Consider the following 21,634-nt stretch of genomic DNA (forward strand, 5'->3'; position numbering starts at 1 on the left):
TTATTTTGAGACAGAGTCACTATGTCACCCTTGGTAGAGTGCTGTGACATCACAGCTCACAGCAACCTTAAACTCTCAGGTATAAGCGATTCTCTTGTCTCAGCCCCCCAAGTAGCTGGGACTACAGGCGCCCGCCACAACACCCGGCTATTTTTTACTGCAGTTGTCATTATTGCTTAGCTGGCCCAGGCCAGATTCAAACCTGCCAGCCTTGGTGTATATGGCTGGTGCCGTAACCACTGTGCCATAAAAGAGAACTCTTTAATTAGGCGGCATTTGAGTAGAGACCTAAAGGACATCCAGGAGCAAGTCACATGGACAGCTGGGAGAAGATCATTCCAGAAAGACAGAACAACAGGTACTTGAGGCAGGAATGTGGTTAAGGGGACAAGAGACCAGCAAGGAGGCCACCATGGCTGGAGCAGAGTGGGGGATGCGAGGGTGGCCGGGAGGTTGAAGAGGTAGCCAGGGCCAGGTTGTATAGGACCTCTGGGCCTGTGTAAGGACTTGGCTTTTACTCTGAGCCACAAGGGAGCCACTGAGAGATTAGAGGAGGGCGGGATCTGACTTAGATTCTGAAAGAACAAGCGTGGTGCTGTGAGTAATGAAAGGTGGTTGGATCCTGGCTTTACACATGTGTTGAAGGCAGAGTAGTGGCATTTACTGATGGCTTGGAAGAAGAGGGGGCAGAAAGAGAAGATTCAAGGGTGAGGATTCAGATGCCCAGTCTTCCTATGCAGGACTAGAAGCTTCTTCTTCTCCAGACTGAGAGACTTTTAGCCCACAGCCTCCTATGGGGCCCAGGAGTTCAGCAGGTGGAGGTCAAACCCTGGCCACACCTATTGTCCCTGCACCTGAGTCCTAATGCCTTTCTCTTCAGGGAGACACCCACGGCCCTCCCAGGCCACCTGCCCCAGGGCCTTACCTGACACCACCTCACCACCAAAGCCCGGCTTGACGAGGGAGAAGACCAGCTTCTGCTGGTGGGCACAGTCGATGCAGGCCTGCACGGCCTGCTGCAGTACGGCTGCCGGCCTCTCGGGCCCGAAGTGCTCGGGCAGCTGCTGCACCTTCCTCCTCTCCAGGAAGGGCCCCGCGTTGGCCCTCTTGTTGATGTAGAGGCAGACTGTGGAGACAGCACGCCACAGAGTGGCCGTTACTGCCGTTGAGGCTGTCAGTTGGTGACACCCCACCAGAGAGAGAGACTGGACTGGAGGATTCCCAGGGGACTGAGGGAGATTAGAGTTCTTAGGAGACCCAGAAAATGGAAACTCAGGCTTATGCTGGTGAGCTAAGGGAGTCTGCTCTGGAAAAAAACTTATCTGGCTACTCTTGTCCACCCTGCCTCCACCCCCCAAATCTACCGGCTAAACCCAAGATGTATTGAAAACCAAGTTTCAAATAACCCAGCTGTGAGACACATAAATTCACGTTTTCAGAGAATCTGGTCGTCCTGTCTGCTGTCTGGCTAACACACTAACTCCTTCAGAAGAGCCATCTCAATGGCAGCCCTTCAGCTCACTCGGTGACCGTTCGGTGGCAGCCCCCTTCTTCACTGGCCTCTGCGGCCTCAGGGCTCATTCTGCTGACCTACCTGTGAGGGTCTGCGGGGTTGCGGCCAGGCTGGGGACAGTGGCTGCGTCCTGAGGAATGGAGCTGAGGTTGGGTTCTGGGGTACTCCGTACAGGTAGGAGGGCTAGTGGAGTCATGAGGACTTGAGGCTTGAGCTGCAAGAGAGAGCCCATTGGGTCAGTGAGAATCTAGAAAGCTCTCTGCAGCTTTATAGAATCTTGGCTGAGCGTCAGTTAACTGTCACTTCTCTACACACTCTAGGCTTTTCTGTGGTGTCACTCTGGGGCCTGAACTTCAGATTCAAGTTTCTGGTTAGGATTCAAATTTGGGGTCACACTGAGAGCTCCACTCTGTACCCTACCCTTATACTACTATCCTGTGGACAGGGCTTTTCCTACATCCAGCTGGGGACTGACCTTGACCCTCTCCTCTGTCTCTGCCAAGCTCTCTGCTCACAAAGATTACTGGATCCTGTTGGGAAAGAGAGCCCCTCCTCCAAGGGGTAACATACTGCTCAATGTCCCTTTCCCACAGCAGACTGTCAACACCAGCCTGGACGTGGACACTCAAGCATTTTCTGGCAGTGAGCAGCAACTACTTGGAAGGTCTCACTCGAAACCACAAATGAGGATCTGAAATGTGCTCTTCTGGAATGAGGTGGAAAAGGCTAGTTGATGATATCTACATCGACAAGTCACTCTCTGTGCCAGGCATGGTACAGAGACAAGCTTTTATTTTTAACTCTCCACCCCGAAATAATATGTCAGGCACTTCCTCTCTTCACCACTGACCTACATCTAGACCCCTCTCCAGGCCAACTAAGTCAGTCTCTGGGAGAGGGACTCAGGCATCGGGAGTCTAAAAAAATACTCAGGGGCAGGCGCGGTGGCTCACACCTGTAATCCAAGCACTCTGGGAGGCCAAGGCGGTTGGATTGCTTGAGCTCATGCAAGATCAGCCTGAGCAAGAGCAAGACCCCCACCCCACCCCCATCTCTAAAATAATAGCCCAGCATTGTGGTGGGTGCCTGTAGTCCTAGCTACCCGGGAAACTGAGGCAAGAGAATCACTTGAGCCCAGGAGTTTGAGGTTGCTGTGAGCTATGATGTCGCAGCTTTCTATCCAGGGTGACAAAGTGAGACTTTGTCTCAAAAAAAAAAAAAAAAAAGATACTCAGATTCTAATATGCAGTTAACGTTGAGGACCCTTGCTGAACACCAGAGCTTTTCAACTTTTGCAGCCAACCTTCTGAGGGCCTCTTAAAACGCAGATTTAGGAGTTGTAGGGTGGGCCCTGAAATTTTACATTACTAATGAGCTCCCCAGTGGCGCTGATGCTATGGTCCATGGACCATGCTTTGAGAAGCAAGGTTGTACATTGTGCTAACATATGTACAGTTCCCATCCATATCCTAACTTTCTTCCTGAATTTTTAGAGTAGGATAACAATAGTAGTCATGAAAAAACAGTAGTCCAACTGCTAGTTAACCAATCATTCTATATTCATTCATTTATTTATTCGACAAATATGTATTGAGAGCCCATTTCATGCCAGATAACTCTTCCAGCTGCTAGGAATAAAACAGGGAACAGAGTGGGCAAAAACCTTTGCCTACATGGGACTGATACTCTGTTGTGAGGAGACAGGTAATAAATAGAACAAACAAGTAAATGTATGTTAGAAGGTGATGGTGTAAATAAAGAGGGAAGGGGTACGGAAAGCGCAATTGAGAAGTTTGCACTTTGGGTTGGAATGTTAAAGCAGAGTGGTTAAGGCATTGCTGAGTGACAAAGCACAAAGGTTTGAAGGAGATGGTAGGAAACAAGTCATATAAATTGCCTAGAATATTCCAAAGGCAATGAGAACGTCAAATGCAAATGTCCGGAGAAAGGATTATGCCTGGAGGGTTTGTGCAACTGTAGGGAGGCCAGAGGGAGATGGGAGAGGTAGTGAAGCCAGACTGGGAGGGCTTTGCAGGACGCTGTAGCCTTTAGCTGTTACTCTGACCTTTTTCCTTTTTTTTGAGACAAAGTCTGAAGCTGTCACCCTGGATAAAATGCTGTGGCATCATAGCTCACAGCAACCTCAAACTCCTGGGCTTAAGTGATTCTCTTGCCTCAGTTTCCCGGGTAGCTAGGACTACAGGCACCCACCACAATGCTGGGCTATTATTTTAGAGATGGGGGTGGGGTGGGGGTCTTGCTCTTGCTCAGGCTGATCTTGCATGAGCTCAAGCAATCCAACCGCCTTGGCCTCCCAGAGTGCTTGGATTACAGGTGTGAGCCACCGCGCCTGCCCCTGAGTATTTTTTTAGACTCCCGATGCCTGAGTCCCTCTCCCAGAGACTGACTTAGTTGGCCTGGAGAGGGGTCTAGATGTAGGTCAGTGGTGAAGAGAGGAAGTGCCTGACATATTATTTCGGGGTGGAGAGTTAAAAATAAAAGCTTGTCTCTGTACCATGCCTGGCACAGAGAGTGACTTGTCGATGTAGATATCATCAACTAGCCTTTTCCACCTCATTCCAGAAGAGCCCCTGCCACAAATGCCCAGCTATCTTTTTGGTTGTAGCCGTCATTGTTGTTTGGCAGGCCCAAGCTGGATTCGAACCCACCAGCTCTGGTGTATGTGGCCGGCGCCCTCGCCTCTGAGTCTACTCTGAGCTCTTTTGAGCAAGGAAAACAAGAGAACCTAAACTAACATTTTGATAATCTTGCTGTTTGTTGTGTTGAAAAGAAAAGGGCAAAAGTGGGAGGACTGCTAACCTAGAGTAGGTGAGAGGTAACTGTAGATTGAATCAGGCTGATACAAAGGTCACCATGAAAGTTTTGAGACAGACCGTATATGGTCCATTAGCTCTGCTGCTGGGAGGGCCTTGTCTGTTCCCATCCAGGCGCGGCCCTCAGTCAGTGCCAGCTGTGGAGGTGGGAAGAGAGCATGTTTGTGCAATGAGTTTCTGCGGGTTAAATGAGTCTCAAAGCATTGAGTGTTTGCAACAGGTTTTCAGGGCCCTTGTAGATTGGGTTGAGATTTTAAAATAGGGTGATTCCTGATTGGAATAAACTTAGGAAATAATGGGAAGAGAGGCCTTGGAATCAGGTCCTAAAATCAAGTCTTTCAAGGAGATTTGTCATAAAGTGGAGCACAGAACTAGCCACGGCACAAAGAAAAGCAGGATCAAAAGACTGCCCCACAATGAGATACCACCTCACAGCCATTAGGATAGCTACTGTCAGAAATTAAGAGCAACAATAACAAAACCCCAGAAAATAGCAAATGTTGGTGAGCGCACAGAGTATCTGGAACCCTTGTGCACCTTTAGGGGGGATATAAAATGGTGCAGCAGCTGTGAAAAACAGTAGGGCAGCTCCTCAAAAAATTACAAATAGAATTGCCATATGACTCAGCAATTCCATTTCTGAGTATGTACCCCAAAGAATTGAAGGCAGGATTTTAAAGAGCTATTTTACAGCCATGTTCATAGCAACAATATTTACAATAGGCCAAAAGTCAAATTCACAGAGATGGAAAGTACAGTAGTGGTTGCCAGGGGCTGGGGGAAAGTGAGAATGGGGAGTTTGTGTTTAATGAGTGCAGAGTTTCAGTTTTACAAGATAAAAAAATTCTGGAGATTGGTTGCCCAACAACCTGACTGAAATATAGATTTAGAAATAGTTACAATGGTGACTTTCGTGTTGTGGTGTTTTTTTTTAGCATAATTCATTTTGTTTAAATTTTAACGAATTTTTTTTGAGATAATAAAACAGCAACAGTGTTTTAATGCTGTTGGAAATAACCCAGAGAGAGAGGAAAGTCGATGATACAGGAGCCTGTGTGGAGAACGGCTGGCGTGGGGCTTTTTGTAGATGAGAGGGGGGAGGTTTATTGCATGGGGAGGCAGCAGCCTGAGAGGAGGCACCGGCCATTCATCTAGGGCAGTGGTTCTCAACCTTCCTAGTGCCGCGACCCTTTAATACAGTTCCTCTTGTTGTGGTGACCCCCAACCATAAAATTATTTTACTTGCTATTTCATAACTGTAATTTTGCTGCTGCTGTGAATCGTAATGTAAATATCTGATATGCAGGATGTATTTAGGCAACTCCTATGAAAGGGTCATTTGAGCCGTAAAGGGGTTGCAACCCACAGGTTGAGAACCACTGCTAGTGCAACAGGAAAGGGGGTCAGGATATAAAGGTCTGGATGCTGGGGAGAGGGTAAGCTTGTCCATGAACTGGGAGGGAGGAGGCCTGGGGAATGCAACCTGGCTGCTAGCAGCTCTGAGGGGACGCTGATGTAGAAAGGAATTTCTATCTCTCTCTTTTTCTTAGCCTACAGAACCGAGTATTCCCAGGTGGTCTCCCATCCACACACTAACTAGGCCCGACCTGGCTTAGCTTCTGAGATCAGAAGAGACTGGGCACGTGCAGGGTGCTATGGCTATAGATTGCAGAAAAGAATTTGAAGTGAGCTCAGTCAGCGTGGAGCAAGCTGCTGCCTAGTGCTGTATGGGTGCTAAATTTAGGGCCCTTGGGAGAGCCCCTAAATTAATCAGAAGCCCCAATTAACAGGAGAGGTTCATCTCATTCTGGAAGTAGCATTTGAAAAATTAAAGGGCCCATGATGTAGCAATACACTGCTAACTATTACAAAAACAATTTTTTCTTGGGTTCAAGTAATCCTCTTGCCTCAGCTTCCTGAGTAGCTGGGACTACAGACACCCACCAGGCTAGCTTTTCTATTTTTAGTAGAGACGGGATCTCGCTCTTGCTCAGGCTGGTCTCAAACTCCTAAGTACAATCAATCCACCCACCTCAGCCTCCCAGAGTGCTAGGATTATAGGTGTGAGCCTCTGTGCCCAGCCTCACAAAAATAATTCAACAGTAACCTCAGTGGTGGGAAGGAGTGACCAGAAATCTTCTACGACTCAGTCACCATGACTTTGGTGCGGCTTCCTCAACTGTCAAGTGTGATGAGGGCAGCAATTGCCCTATTTGTTCTTGGATGTCACGCATCAAGGGTCCCACAACTGCCTTTGTAGGAGTGACATCCCACCTTACATGGCCTGTGGCAGAGAGGCTGGCTGTGACACAGTTCCTGAGGAATTCTGGCAGTGGACCCTGGTAGACCTTTGGCTAAATCCTCCTTCACAAGCATAAAGCCCTCTAACCCCTAAAAACAGGGGATAGTGACACTCACTGAGGAAAAACAAAATTGGCAAATTATCATTTTTTTCCTTATGGTTTTTAAGTAAACCACACAAAGGTCCTTGTGATCCTTCCCTAGAAAGATGATGATGATGGCTGAAACATAAATACCCAGACACTGTTTACTAGTCATGTAAACCTCATTATGGTTAATGTCTAATCCTTGCCACTATTTTACTATTTATCAGAGAGAAATGTGTTCATTGAGCCCACCTCAAATGAAATAATAGAATTATAATTGGCTGTCACTTCTGGCCATTTCTGCCCAAGTGAAGCAATTATAAGGGTTAGACTAAGCTGGTTGCAAGGAAACCAGTATTTATCCAACTTTTAAAACAACTGCTAGGACTCTTGAATGAAGAAAAAATCTTATTTAGTTATGAGTAGTATGTGGATTTTTAAAAAATTTTGTTTTTTATTGTTGGGGATCATTGAGGGTACAAGAAACCAGGTTACACTGCATTTGTTAGGTAAAGTCCCTTTTACAATTGTGTCTTGCCCCAAAAGGGGTGTCACACACTGAGACCCCCCCTTCTCTCCTTCCTCCTCTCTGCTCTTCCTTTCCCCCACCCCATCCCTTCTCTCTCTCTCTCTTCTCTCCCTTCCCCCACCCCACCGTGTACTAGGTCATTAATTGTCCTCATATCAAAATTGATAGTACATGGATTTTTAAAAGCATCCTTTTCGCAAGAGAACAAATCATCAGTAGAAATACCTTTTTGACTTGAGACTCAGAAATTTCTATCTTGTTGTTTAATATAAGGAATCAGAAGTAGCCTGGCATAGAAAAAAGATCCATCCCTGATTTCAGAAAGATCATGAAATCAAGAAGCACAGATATGAGCCTGCTGGCTGGAGTCGCTCCTCAGCTGTGGTGTAGGGGCCAGTCTGCCAGCTCGGGCCCCTCCCACCTGTGGAATGGGAGCTCCGCCTCTATTCCCAGCCTATCTAAGCTGTCCACTGGCAGGGCATTTGTCCTTGTCATCGTTGCCTTGGTTTTTTAAAAATTGCATGTTGGTTTTGTTTTTTAAATGGACAAAATAAAACAGAATGCTCACACACTGGTTTCTAATACCACTCTTCAGTAAAAGGAAGAAGCTTCCTTAGAGAAATAGCTGGTTCTAGGATGAGGGTGGGGCATACACGGGATGAGCCTAGAGCATCTTGGAGTGCCAGAAAGTAAGAAGGTACTAAAGAAAAGCACACACACACACATACACGATGATGAGAATTGATTACAGAGACACTGGTGCCAATGGGAAAAGCTTCCATGGCCAAATCTAGACTTACAGAAGCAAGAGAGATATAGTTCAGTAATGGATAACTCAAAGTATCAAATTAATATCCATGAATCCATACTGATATAACTGATTGACTAAATAAATAAATGGGAGAGAATAGACAAATCTCCAGTGCATAAAAATCCCAAATAACTTAGGTAGCTATTTCACCCTCAAGTAGTTGAAGCATAACTCTCCACTCTCTAAGGGTGGGCCACGCATAGTAACTTTCTTGCAAAGAGTATAGTATGGAAATGAGAGGAAACATAACTGTACATTGGAAAAACCTGATAAATACCATTTTGGCCATATAGTAAATGTCAACATCAACAGGGCTGTGTCGTGTTGACAGTATGTACTGTTATTGGGACATAATAAAAACCACAGTTTACCTCCAGGATCTTCTTCCCCAGAACCCATGAAGCCCCAGTCTAATCAAGAGAAATATATCAGACAAACCCGAATTGTAGAACATTCTTCAAAATATCTGACCAGTACTCTGCAAAACTAGCAAGGTCATCAAAAACAAGGGAAGTCTGAGCAACTTTCCCAGCCCAGAGGAGCTTAAGGAAACACAACAACTAAATGTAGTGTGATAGCCTGGATGGGGCCCCGGAACAGAGTGAGGAAAAGCTAACGAAATCCAAATAAAATGTTGACTTTATTTAATAATTATTATTGGTTTCCTAGTTGTGACAAACATACCCTAGTAGTGTAAGATGTTAACAATAGGAGAAATCGGGTATGGAGAGTGTGAGAATTCTCTGTTCTATCTTTGCAACACTTTTATACATCTAAAGCCACTCTACAATGGAATTTGTTTCAAAAACATTAAAAACAGAATCTGTCAGAATGAATTGGGTAAATGAAGACAAGGAGGGAGGACAGTCCTCTTCTTAGCAGCATAAAGCTGGAAGACTTGCTGCCCAAGAATTCTTGGCCTTTTTACAGGTGCTAGTACAGTTGGCATCTTTTTCTGAAATTCAGAATCTCAGTCCAGCTGTTGCCAGACCCAGGAGTCCATCCACCTGTCACTCACGCCAAGCAATGAGAAATAGATGAGAGATCAACAGTTTCACTTTTATTTAGAGAAAAGTCAGCAATTCCAGACGGTAGCAGGGATATCCCCCCAGAGAACTGCTCTGCTCTCGTTTCCCTTCGTTATCCCTAGAGTCTCACAGTTGGCATTATGTTGTTGATCATTACATAGCATAGGTCAAACAGAATCTCGTTCATAGGTTATACGGTTGCACCATATCTTCCTGTCTTAAAGGGGTTGTATCTTCAAAGCATTTTTACTCTAAATTTATAGTTAGTCAACACTTCATTGGGGACACAGAGTGCCCTGGGTCCTTGACAGGTACCCTGGAGCCTAGTTCTCCAACTTATCAATGAGGCAGGCCTTGGAAGTGAATAAGCAATCTCCAGCTGTCAGCACGTGGGCTCATCGGGCCTTGTTAGGGCCTGACCAGCAGTGTCCTGAATGAAGAAGCTGTTCAGGTTAACAGTGGCTGCTAACATAACAGGTGTGTGACTCGTCGTCCAGGGCTAGGCTGCCCGTGCCTATCAGGGGACTGCGTTTGCCTTGTCAGAGTGTCAGGTAGGGTGAAGCAGAAGGGTGAAGGTCAGTCCCTGCCAGCTGGGGTCTCCAGCAAAGGGGCTGGGGAACCTGGGATCAGCTCATCTTTCTTTTCCATTTATAGATCCAAAATATGGGCCTGAAGAATTTCTTGTTCCAGCTGTCTTTTGGGGTGACCTTCTCTGAGAAATTTGCTGGATAACCACTGGAAAGAATTGGGAGGGGATTTGCTTGCAAACTGAGACATGTGGCCAGGAGGACATAAAAAGGAACAAGACCAGTTGATGCAAAATCCTAGCATGTTTCTAAAAATACTAGAATATGTGTGTTTGACAGTAACAGAGATGCTTACCAAACAGCATGTGACAGATGGGTGACAAGAGGTTGGTAACCCGAGGATGGGGACTATGAATGGGGAAGTATGAAGATGGAGAGGTTTTCCTCCACAGTATCAGGGGAGAAACCAACAAAGCCGAATTTAAAAATGAGTTGGGGGTTGGGGTGGCACCTGTGGCTCGGTGAGTAGGGCACTGGCCCCATAAACTGAGGGTGGTGGGTTCAAACCGGGCCCCGACCAAACTGCAACAAAATAATAGCCGGGCGTTGTGGTGGGCGCCTGTGATCCCAGCTGCTCGGGAGGCTGAGGCAAGAGAATTGCCTAATCCCAGGAGCTGGAGGTTGCTGTGAGCTGTGACGCCACGGCACTCTACCAAGGGTGACAAAGTGAAACTCTGTCTTAAAAAAAAAAGAAAAAGAAAAAGAAAATGAGTTGGAGGTGGCCGCAGGCACATATTGACAGAACAGAAGCTTTGGAGCCTGGGTTCAAATTCCAGCTCTGCCACTCAAAACTGCTGTAAGACTTGGTACCGGGCCTCTCAGAACCTGCCTTTCCTCAGCTGCCAGGGAAGATGATAATACCCTTCATAGAGGTGTGGTAAGGGTTATATGCAAACAGTATAAGACAAAGTGAGAACTCTGTCAATCTTAATGTTATCTTTGCCATCAGCATTATTATTATCATTATTTGAAATTCCAGGCCAGGTACAGTGGCTCATGCTGGTAATCCTAGCACTCTGTGAGGCTAAGGTGGGAGGTCTGCTTGAGGTCAGGAGTTTGAGACAAGGTTGAGCAAGAGTGAGACCCCGTCTCTACTAAAAATAGAAAAATTAGCTGTGCATGGTGGCAGGAGCCTGTGGACCCAGCTACTCAGGAGGCTGAGACAGGAGGATCACTTGAGCCCAGGAGTTTGAAGTAGCAGTGAGCTCTAGGGTTGTCACTGCACTGTAGCCTGGGCAACAGAGCAAGACTCTGTCTGAAAAAAAGAAATTCCAGAGTAGCAAATAAATCCCAAATTTCTTGCTCATGCAGCTATGGTGGGAGGGGAGCCTACCTATCTTTTCTGAGACTCAGTTTCACTTTCTTCACTCGTCCCATCTTCACAAATCTTTACAAACCCATCCTCCTGCCTCACACCTCACTCATGATCCTCTCTGAGGAAAATGTTCCAAATCCATGTCAAAGTGGCTCCTGAGTATTGATTATGCGGGAGCTATCCTTTCCAAGTTGCATCATTTTAAAGCTAAATCTAGAGGGCAGTGCCTGTGGCTTAGTAGGGCACAGTAGCTCCATATACTGAGGGTGGCGGGTTCTAACCTAGCCCCTGCCAGCTAAAACAGCAATGACAACTGCAATCAAAGAAAGCCGGGCATTATGGCCTGTGGTCCCAGCTACTCGGGAGGCTGAGGCAAGAGAATCACCTAAGCCCAAGAGCTGGAGGTTGCTGTGAGCTGTGACGCCACAGTACTCTACCAAGGGTGACAAAGTAAGACTCAGTCTCAAAAAAAAAAAAAAAACATGAATAAATAAAATAAAAAAAAAAGCTAAATCTAGAAAGGAAAAAAATTAGTTTTTCAGTCTGATAGTCCCTTATTCAACGAACACTTCCTAAGCACCTAATGTGTGCCAGGAACTCTCCCTAGCACTAAAGATTCAGCAGAAAACGAGGAAGACAAAGTCCTTGTTCCTGATGAGAACAGCCAAGTGACCAGGGTAGACCTACAAGGATTTGAATGGCACGAGGTAGCCTATCATGACTAGAGAAAGAACTTTCCAAGCAGACAGAATAGCTTGTGAAGCCAGAGTGGCTGCAACTGTGGGCCAGAGGCAGGATGGTGCTGGATGAGGTCAGCTAGGTGGTAAGGATCAGATGAGGCCTTTCTAAGTCAGTGGTATTAGCTGAATTGTGTCCCCATGAGAAAACACACGCTCACGTCTTAACCCCCAGTACCTGGGAATGTTAACTTTAATTGGAAACAGTCTTTGCAGATGTGATCAAGTTAAAACGAGCACATCCTGGATTAGGGTGGGCCCTAACCCCATGACAAATGTCCTTCTAAGAAAAGGGAACTTTGATGCAGATACAGACACTTGGAGGGAGTGCCATGAGACAACGGAGGCAGAAATCAGAGTGATGTGTCAAGAGCCAAGGAACACGGCGACTGTTGGCAACCACCAGAACCTAGAAAAGGGCAAGAAAAGATGCCTCCCTGGCCCCGCCGAGCCCTTGATTTTGGACTTCTACCCTCCATAAATGTCATTTTAAGCCACCCAGTTTGTGGCACTTTGCTTCAGTAGCACTAGGAAACAAACACATCAGGATGAGGAGTTTGGCTTTTATTCTGAGTAATGGAAAGACCTGTAGTTGGAAGATTTTAAGCTGGGGCCCACACAACCCAGTTTTTATTTTAGAAAGATAAGTATGGCTGGCTGGTGTGACTGAGAATGGATGAGGGGCATGGAGGCCGCGTGGAGAGAAGAGCACCAGCAAGGAGGTGTGGACGGCCCGGCTGAGAGACGCTAGTGGCTGAACGAGGGTGGAAGGGGAGAGGTGGAGAAAGAGTTGGTTCTATTCAGGGTGCACTTTGCAGATGGAATTGAGGTGGCAGGTGAGATTGAGGTGGTGGGTAAGGGAAAGCACAAAATCTAGGATACTTCTAGATCTATTCGCAAAAAGTTTCCTTTGATAGCATATTTCTGTTATGTTAGTTTTAAAACATTAGCATTTGTTTACTTATTGCTCATTCAGTTAAATTATTAACTAAACTTTTATTGGGGGGCAATAATACTAGCTTTGTCTCTAAGTTGCGGAGCATTTCTTCTGTATACTCAAGTAGTAAACCTGCAGAACGGCGCAGGAACAGCTCTGTGCAGAATGTTGGGGGAGGACATGAAGAGGAGGAGAGAATCCTTGTTTCCTCATTTGGGAAACAGACATTGAGAATGGGATTAATTCAGTCATCAACTCCACACTGCCCACCACACCGCAGATCAGTGGCAGGACACGGGACTCAGAGCTAGTGACTGGCTTTCTAACCCTGGTTCTGGTGCTGACTCACGTGGGACTCTGAGCAGCTTACTCTGAGCTTCATCTTCTAAAGCCATTCAGTGGGTTATGGGTGTTGGTGTCTAAGCTCTCCCCAACTCATAATGTTGGGTCTGTATCTTTTTTATCTTTTTCTTTTCTTGAGATAGAGTCTCACTCTGTAGCCCTCGGTAGAGTTCCGTGGCATCACAGCTCACAGCAACCTCAAAGTCTTGGGCTTAAGCAATTCTCTTGCCTCAGCCTCCCAAGTAGCTGGGACTACAAGAGCCTGCCACAACGCCTGGCTATTTTTTTGTTGCAGTTGGGCCAGGGCCAGGTTCGAACCCACAATCCTTGGTATACGGGACCGATGCCCTACCTACTGAGCCACAGGCACCACCCTGTGTCTGTAACTTTCATTAGACTATTTTTAAAAAACATTATAGAACTTGAGACTAATCCAGTGTCAGTATCATAGCATGAATGTTTATTAGAAGGAATGTAGCATCCTAATTTTCTTTGAAATTCTGTTTCTGATAATATAGAAAATTTGGTTATTGGATCAACTAAAAACGATGAGAAATAATAGAAAACTGCATTTAAAAAGTAATAAGGTACTGACAATACATAAAGAATAATCAGGTCAAAATGCAGGTGAAATCTGGATCCACATGGGGACACAACAGAATGAAATTATAAAACACCAAAGTTGAAGAGAAAAATCTTAAAATTATAAATACAAATTGCCTTCCAAGGAACACTCAAATAAACTAGAAGGGTAGCTGTGTTCTCTACAACAATGAACCCCAGAGTATAAATGGAATATCTTCAATGTACTTCAAGGAAATAATTACAACTAGAATTCTATGCCCAGCAAAAATATTTTTTTCAAGATAAAGGAGTTCACCACTAAAAGACCTTATTAAAGGGAATTGCAAAAGACGTACTTCAGGCAAAAGGAAAGGCACTCCAGGTGCAAGGTCTAATATGCGAAAATAAATAAAGAATTTTTTTAAAGTCATCTGTAATCAGGTGAATTTAAATGAAAAAGACCGTATAAAACACTTATAATTATGCCTTAATAGGCTAAAAAAAGCAAAACAGAATTAAAATTGATGACAACAATAACATATAAGTGAGAAGGATAAATGGAGTTAAAAATCTATTAACATCCTTGTATTATCTAGGAATAAACAAAGGTGTGGTTAACTTTTGATGACTTTAATAAGTTATAGTGCTATAATTTCTAAGGCAGCCATTAATACAACAAAAAACAGAGTGTGTAATTTCCCAATGAACCAGAAAAGAAAAATTATAAGTACGATAACCCATGCCAGGCACAGGGGCTCAGAACTGTAATCCCAGCACTTTGGGAGGCCCAGGCAGGAGGATTGCTTGAGCCCAGGGGTTCACAACCAGCCTTGGTAACATAGCAAGACCATCTCTATAAAAATCAAAAAAATTAACCAGGCATGGTGGTATGCACCTGTAGTCCCAATTATGTGGGAGGCTGAGGCAGGAGCATTACCTGAACTCAGGAATTCAAGGTTGTGGTGAGCTGTGATTGTGCCATTGCACTCCAGCAGCCTGGGTGATAGGGCAAGACTCTTTCTCTAAAAAAAAAATAAACTTCAAAATAAGGCAGAAAATACATGTAAAAAGGAACACAAGATGGGTGGGACAAAGAGAATACAAAAACTAAGATATAGATTTAAACCCAAATGTACTGATAATTTCTTTACACAAAAATGGACTAAATGCCTACTTAATAAACAAAGATTGTAATACAGGTTATTATGGGTTGAACAAAATGTGACTCTCAAAAAGATGTTGAAGTCCTAACCCCTAGTACCTGGTGACTATAACCCTATTCGAAAATAGGGTCTTTGCAGATGGTCAAGTTAAGATGAAGTCATTAGGCTGGGTCTTGATCCAATATGGCTGGCGTGCTTACAAAAGAAAATTTGGACATGTGCACAGACATATACAGATGGAAGATGGTGATGGGAAGACACAGGGGAAAGCCTTCTGGAAGCCTGAAGGTCTGACACTGTCAGAAACTAGGAAAGAAACAGAACAGATTCTTCTTCACCAACTCAGAAAGAACCATTAGTGCTGACACCTTAATCTTGTACTTCCAGTCTCCGAAACTGTGAGATAATAAATTTCTGTTGTTGAAGTCTCACCAGCCCTAGGAAGCTAATCCACTAGATTTTTTAAAAAATTGCACTCTCCCTCCTTTCCTTCCCCTCCTGTTAGGGACTGACTATGTCTAAGCCTGCCCCCAAACTTGACCATCTGCAAAGACCCTATTTTCAAATAAGGTCACAGTCACCAGATACTAGGGGTTAGAACTTCAACATCTTTTTGAGAGACGCATGTTGAAGCAGTACCTCCCTTGTAAAGACATTTGGATCTGGGGCCCTTGAGAGGTAATTAGGTGTCGATGAGGTCATGAGGGTGGGTATCCATAACAGGATTTGTGTTCTTGGCTGGGTTTGAACCACCACCCCCAGTACACAGGGCTGGTGCTCTAACCTTTGAGCTACGGGCACCCAGCCTGGGATTAGCATTCTTAAAAGAAGAGGAAGAGAGACCAGAGCTCACTCTCTACACAGAAAGTATCCCTTGCCAAGAGAGCCCTCACCAGAACCAAATCCTGCTGGACCTTGATCTTGGGCTTTCCAGACTCCAGGTCTGTGAGAAAATACATTCCTATGTTTAAGCCACCAGTCTATGGTATTTTGTCATGACAGTCCAAGCTGACTTAAAACCTCCCCACCCCTATTTAAGGAAGGATAGCTTTGTCCATGTCCCTTCCTGTAGCTTTCCTTGTGGCACATTTCTCCTGTGGACTCACATGTCTTTGTTCAAGACAACCTCAGGGTTCTGAGGAAATACTGCAGGGGAGCAGAGTTAGGGAAAATGAAGTAACGTACTGTGTTTGATCTCAGACTTTAGTCTTAAAAACTTGCCTACTGAAAATAAAAATTTGTTCCAATAACATGAAGTTTATGGCCAATGACCTAATTTCATTCCTGGGGGTCAGCCTGTACCTGGGTTTACTCATACCATTTTCCTTCTGCACTTGGGGCAGAGATTAAATACCCAAATGATGGAGGGACTGGTGTCCTTTGGCCTTGAGGTCTGCTGTGGTCAAATCTGGGTTTTTAATTAAATCATCTTTGCACTAAGACTTCCCTAGGAGAATAAAACCACCCAAATAAAACATAGCTCGCACATCACAATGAAGGCAGAAAGGAGTGAACGGAGGTGGGAGGGGGACAGTCCAGCTTTTTGTGCCTTGCAGAGAAGCAAATGAGATGAGGCTAGCTGGAGCTTTCTCCCACCAAAGCTCGGATTCTCCTCTGGATCCAGAGATGGGGTGAAAGTGGCGAGGATGCAGGGAGGGCTGCTGCTCTGCTGGGATGGGGAGGAATGGTGTCATCTCCTCCTGACACAAGGAAGCCAAGAGAAGAGACCAGGGAGCCAGTTACCCTGTGGGTACCAGGAGAGAAAAGGAAGAAAAAGGAAAACAAAACATGCCATCCCTGGATAAAGCAGAGTTCTGAAAAACCAGTCTATGCAAATGAATGGAATGCACACAATGCCCTCTAACACCAACAATCTTTAGTGGAAACCACTTACTTCAAGGACTGCTTGGTACAACTGGGTTTCTCACAGACACTGGTGAGGGAGCTAAGTTCTTTGCACCAGCAGCCCTGGAGTCAGCCACGCTGAGAGCGTGGGCATCAGACATTGTACGCTCAGCAGGACTCACAGCAGCAGGCTGCTGGAGAAGCTTTATATAGTCCATAGGACAGGCTTTTTAAATTGTCAGGAATATTGCAAGTTGATTTTAAACACAGCCTTTAGTAAAAATTAAAGTATATTGGAGGAGGGTGGGGGGTCACGGTGTGTGACACACCTCTTAGGGGCAGGACACAATTATAAGAGGATCTTTACCTAACAAATGCAAACAGTGTAACCTGGTTCTTTGTACCCTCAATGAATCCCTAACAACAAAAATAAATAAATTAAATTAAAGTACATGCACTTACAATTAAAGTTTATTAAAAACAAAAGTAATAGATACTAAAAACTCATTGCTTTCTCTGGTGCGGTGCCCGTAGCACAGTTATTAAGGCACCAGCCACATACACCGAGAGTGGTGGGTTCAAACCCAACCCAGGCCAGCTAAGCAACTATGACAATGGCAACAAAAAAGTAGCTGGGCGTTGTGACGGCTGCCTGTAGTCCCAGCTACTTGGGAGGCTGAGGCAAGAGAATCGCTTGAGCCCAAGAGTTGGAGGTTGCTGTGATCTGTGATGCCATGGCACTCTACCGAGGATGACATAGTTAAAAAAGTCTCAAAAAAAAAAAAAAACAACTCATTGCTTTCTCATTATTTTACAGTTGTATCTGTATTTCCAAGGATGTGATCCTCGCTGTACCTCTTTTCCCAACTCCACATTCAGGCACACACTTGTGGCTCAAATATTAGCCATGTTGGGAATATTTACACCTTAGCAAATACTGCAAATTAGGGCTGCGTCTGTTATTTTGTTGATTTATAGACTGATGGAGAGCACATTAACAAGGCAGGTTAAACGTCAAAGTGTCATATCTACAGCTGTTACATTGTCAATAGTACAAAAAACTGAAATTCTTTTTTGTTTTCAAAAACTATTAATATAGGCTCAGCGCCCATAGCACAGTGGTTACGACGCCAACCACATACACCAAGGGTGGCGGGTTCGAACCTGGCTCCCGGCTTGGGCCAGCTAAACAACTGCAACCAAAAAATAGCTGGGCATTGTGGTGGGCGCCTGTAGGCACAGCTACTTGGGAGGCTGAGGCAAGAGAATCACTTAAGCCCAAGAGTTGGAGGTTGCTGTGAGCTGTGATGCCTTGGCACTCTACCGAGGGCAATATAATGAGACTCTGTCTCAAACAAACAAACAACACAAAAAACAATTATTATAATTCAAGCCAGGTGCAGTGATGTACGCCTATCATCCCAGCTGCTCAGGAGGCTGAGGCAGGAGGATTACCGGATCCCAGGAGTTCAAAGCTGCAGTGAATTATGAGCATGCCTGTAAATAGCCACTGCACTGTAGCCCGGGAAACAGAGCAAGACCCCAGCAAAACAACAACAGCAACAACAACAAAACTATTATTTAACTCAGCAATGAAATTGTACACTCTTTTAACAAACAACGGACGTTCTCTTTCACTGTTTACCTTCATTTTACTCCTTAGCATAAATGAAAATACCAACTAACATTCTTGTCTGAAAAGCTCCATGCAGAATGTTGGCCTCAAACATCTACTAGCATACCAGAGCTCCTGCTGACCCCACCCCGACCCCTGCTCCCCTAGGAGGCACAGCAGAGAGTCCCTACCCTGTGTGCCATACCACGTTCAGCGCGAGAGAATGGCCCCTGCCTTGTGACGGTGCCATCATTTACTCCACGGGCCATACCTACCCCCCATCAGCCAAAGGAGGACCTTGGGAAGGGGCGCAGGAAAAGTATCCAGGCAGCCACACTGTTCCCATCCACACTATGTCGCTATATTGGTGCTCATAAATATGACTCCAAGGCAACTTGCCATCTGGATTCCCACAGACACAGCGCAGCCAATTGGACAGTTCTAATAAAAACACGTTTTAGAAAGAAGTTTTTAAAAATGAATGTTAAAACAAACAAACAGAAACCCTTTCTGCTTAAGTTTGAACTTTCTCTTACTTGAGATTTTTGTGAATTTGTCTTCCGTGTTACACAGGGCGAAGAACACTTACTTTTGGGGCAAAAAAGGAAAGGAAAGGGAATGGAAGGAAAGGGAAGGAAGAGAAAAGAAGGGAAGGGAAGGAAAGGAGAAAGGATGACAATGAAAGAGAGGAAAATAATTCAAAGTACTGAAAGATTAAAAAATATTGTGTATTTGGCTCAGCACCTGGAGCTCAGTGGTTATGGCACCAGTCACATACCCTGAGGGTGGCGGTGAAAGAACCAGACCAGCGCCATCTTAGGAGTCAAGTTTCGCTCCCCCCACCCCCTGCCATTTCACTCAGTAAGTTTCACATTCCAGGCAAGCCCAGGCAATTCCCCGGAATCAGGAGACAACTGACCAATCCAGAAGCGCCCCCTTTGTTTCAAGCTGTGCACGCCCACCCACTGCGTGGGACCATAAAACCCCCCTACTCCAGAGCCAGGGGCTTCTGGCTTGGATCCGTTGTAAAGGAGACCTGTGGAGTCCAAGTTCGAACTTGCAATAAAACGGCTTTTTTTGTCTTTGCATCGGACTCGGCTCCCTGGTGGTCTTTGTGGGGGATTTCAAGATCTGGGTACAACAGCGGGTTCAAATCCGGCCTGGGCCAGCTAACCAACAATGACAATTGCAACAAAAAATAGCCAGGCATTGTGGTGGGCGCATGTAGTCCCAGCTACTTGGGAGGCTGAGGCAAGAGAATCCACTTAAGCCCAAGAGTTTGAGGTTGCTGTGAGCTGTGATGCCACAGCACTCTACCAAGGGTGACACAATGAGACTGTCTAAAAATATATATATATATGCACATATATATTGTGTTATCCATATTAGTTAGAAAATTACTACTTTATCAAGTGACTATTCCAATTACCAGAAAACTGTTAGCCACTTTTAATTGTATTTGTTACAGCAGTTAAATTTATATCCTGAACAACAGTATTAATCAACATTTTTAAACATTTTAACCTTTTTATTTTTAATACTTTAAGGATGATACCACTTCTAGAATATGCTACACTTTTCTTAGCCCATTAAACAGGCCAGATAGGACATCATTTACTCTTGTTTGAATGGAGAAGCTCAATTTCTATTGTTTTTAATTTTTACTTTTTATTTTTTTATTTCAGATTAATATGAAGGTACATCTGATTAGGTTACATTGTGTGCATTTGTTAGGGACAGTCCCTGCTGTGGTTGTGTGTCCTGCCCAGGAGGTGAGCCGTATACCCTTACATTGTACACAGACAGCTATTTTTAAAAGCCAGCACTTTTTTCTTTCTGCTTAACTCAGAATCCTGACTGTAAAGACACGGACGATGGAGACCCCACCACTTGGAGACATCACCGCCTACTGTATCTGCAGAACGGAAGCCATAGCGTTTGTCCTTAGGGTAGACACTTTCTGTCCCTTTAAAAATGCCTCAGTGGTCTTTTTAGTTATGAAATGCAAGGAAAAATCTACCTGTTGATGTTGGAGAATTCTCTGAACTCAGGACCTAAACCAACAGCAGAGGATTCAAACTGAGAGTCAGTGTTCTGCTTGGTAACAAAGAAGGCTGTTTTCACAGCAGTCGGCGTATGGCTCTTCATATAAGTCAAGAGGTGAAGAGGTTTTACTTTCTTTTCCTGGGGTCAGAGGGGGCAGTAAGGCCATTAGATAAGTAAGGCTTTCCCTGCCTGAATATGACACAGCCACGTGACGACACGGCCAGATGGGCCCTGAGAGGGACCTGACCTCTGAACTCAGGAGCCAGCTTATCCTTCCTCTTCTGCGTGTAATTCACTCATGCTATCCTCAAGGCTCAGACAAGCAATTTAATGTCACAGCCTGTGTGAAGTGGTTCCTGGGTCTTGAAGGGAGGTCTTGGACCAGGGGGAGTTCCCACCTGTGCCCAGAGCTGACGACAGAACAGCACCAGGGAAAAAGTGGCAAATGTTACGCAGCAGAGCCCTGTCACAGGGTCAGCACGTGAGGCATCCTGAGAAGCCCTCAGAGAAGAGCTTGCCAAAGTCTCAAAAAAAGGCTATTTTACTCTAATAATATTACTGATACCAATGTAATAATAATGTTATTATTGATATAACATCATAATAAGGTTATTATTGATATAACAAAATTGTGTTATTATCATATTGATAATATTATTGTAATATTCTTTTATTGTTCTCTCTTGTTAATATATTATTATCATATGATTGCAACCATAATTATCATTAGCCTTTTAATAACCAGTTGTGTGTACAGACTTCACCCCATAATACCTTCCCCTTCAAATCTAAAGCAGCTAACTGGCTAAAACTGAGCTCGGAAGAAACATGATTACAGTAAAAGTGACCAGATTCTGGAGGAAAGCGTGGAAGCATTTTCCTAGTAATAAAACACAAGATCTCGGGCGGTGCCTGTGGCTCAGTGAGTAGGGCGCTGGCCCCATATACCGAGGGTGGCAGGTTCAAACCCAGCTCTAGACAAACTGCAACAACAACAACAACAACAAAAATAGCCAGGTGTTGTGGCAGGCACCTGTAATCCCAGCTTCTCGGGAGGCTGAGGCAAGAGAATCGCCTAAGCCCAAGAGCTGGAGGTTGCTGTGAGCTGTGATGTTATAGCACTCTACTGAGGGCAACAAAGTGAGACTTTGTCTCAAAAACAAAACAAAACAAACAAACAAAAAAAACACCACAAGATCCTTAAGGTTAGACCAAGGGAAATAAGATTATTTCCCTTGGTCAGGAATAACTGTGTCCCAGATATTTAAAATCGCCAAATTAGTGGCCATTTGGTAAATGGAGTGGAACTGTACAATTTCCTTGCAAGCTTCTTTGCAATGAAAGTCCTTTCATTATGGGAAAATGAGATGTCAAGGTCTAC

At 44.8% G+C, this 21,634-nt stretch overlaps 1 protein-coding gene across 2 annotated transcripts in view; it reads right to left on the reverse strand.

The window, feature by feature from the left end:
- The window catches only part of SCML4 (Scm polycomb group protein like 4), a 112,537-nt gene that overhangs the window by 38,483 nt on the left and 52,420 nt on the right, over positions 1–21,634 (reverse strand). For both annotated transcript variants that reach the window (XM_053592285.1, XM_053592286.1), the window contains 2 exons: positions 1,595–1,727; positions 926–1,126 (listed from right to left, as the gene is read on the reverse strand). In XM_053592285.1, coding sequence (XP_053448260.1) covers positions 926–1,126; positions 1,595–1,727 — 334 coding nt within the window. The remainder of the gene's footprint in view (positions 1–925; positions 1,127–1,594; positions 1,728–21,634) is intronic.

The sequence above is a fragment of the Nycticebus coucang genome, chromosome 5 (genome assembly GCF_027406575.1).
Source record: "Nycticebus coucang isolate mNycCou1 chromosome 5, mNycCou1.pri, whole genome shotgun sequence".
Lineage (NCBI taxonomy): Eukaryota > Metazoa > Chordata > Mammalia > Primates > Lorisidae > Nycticebus > Nycticebus coucang.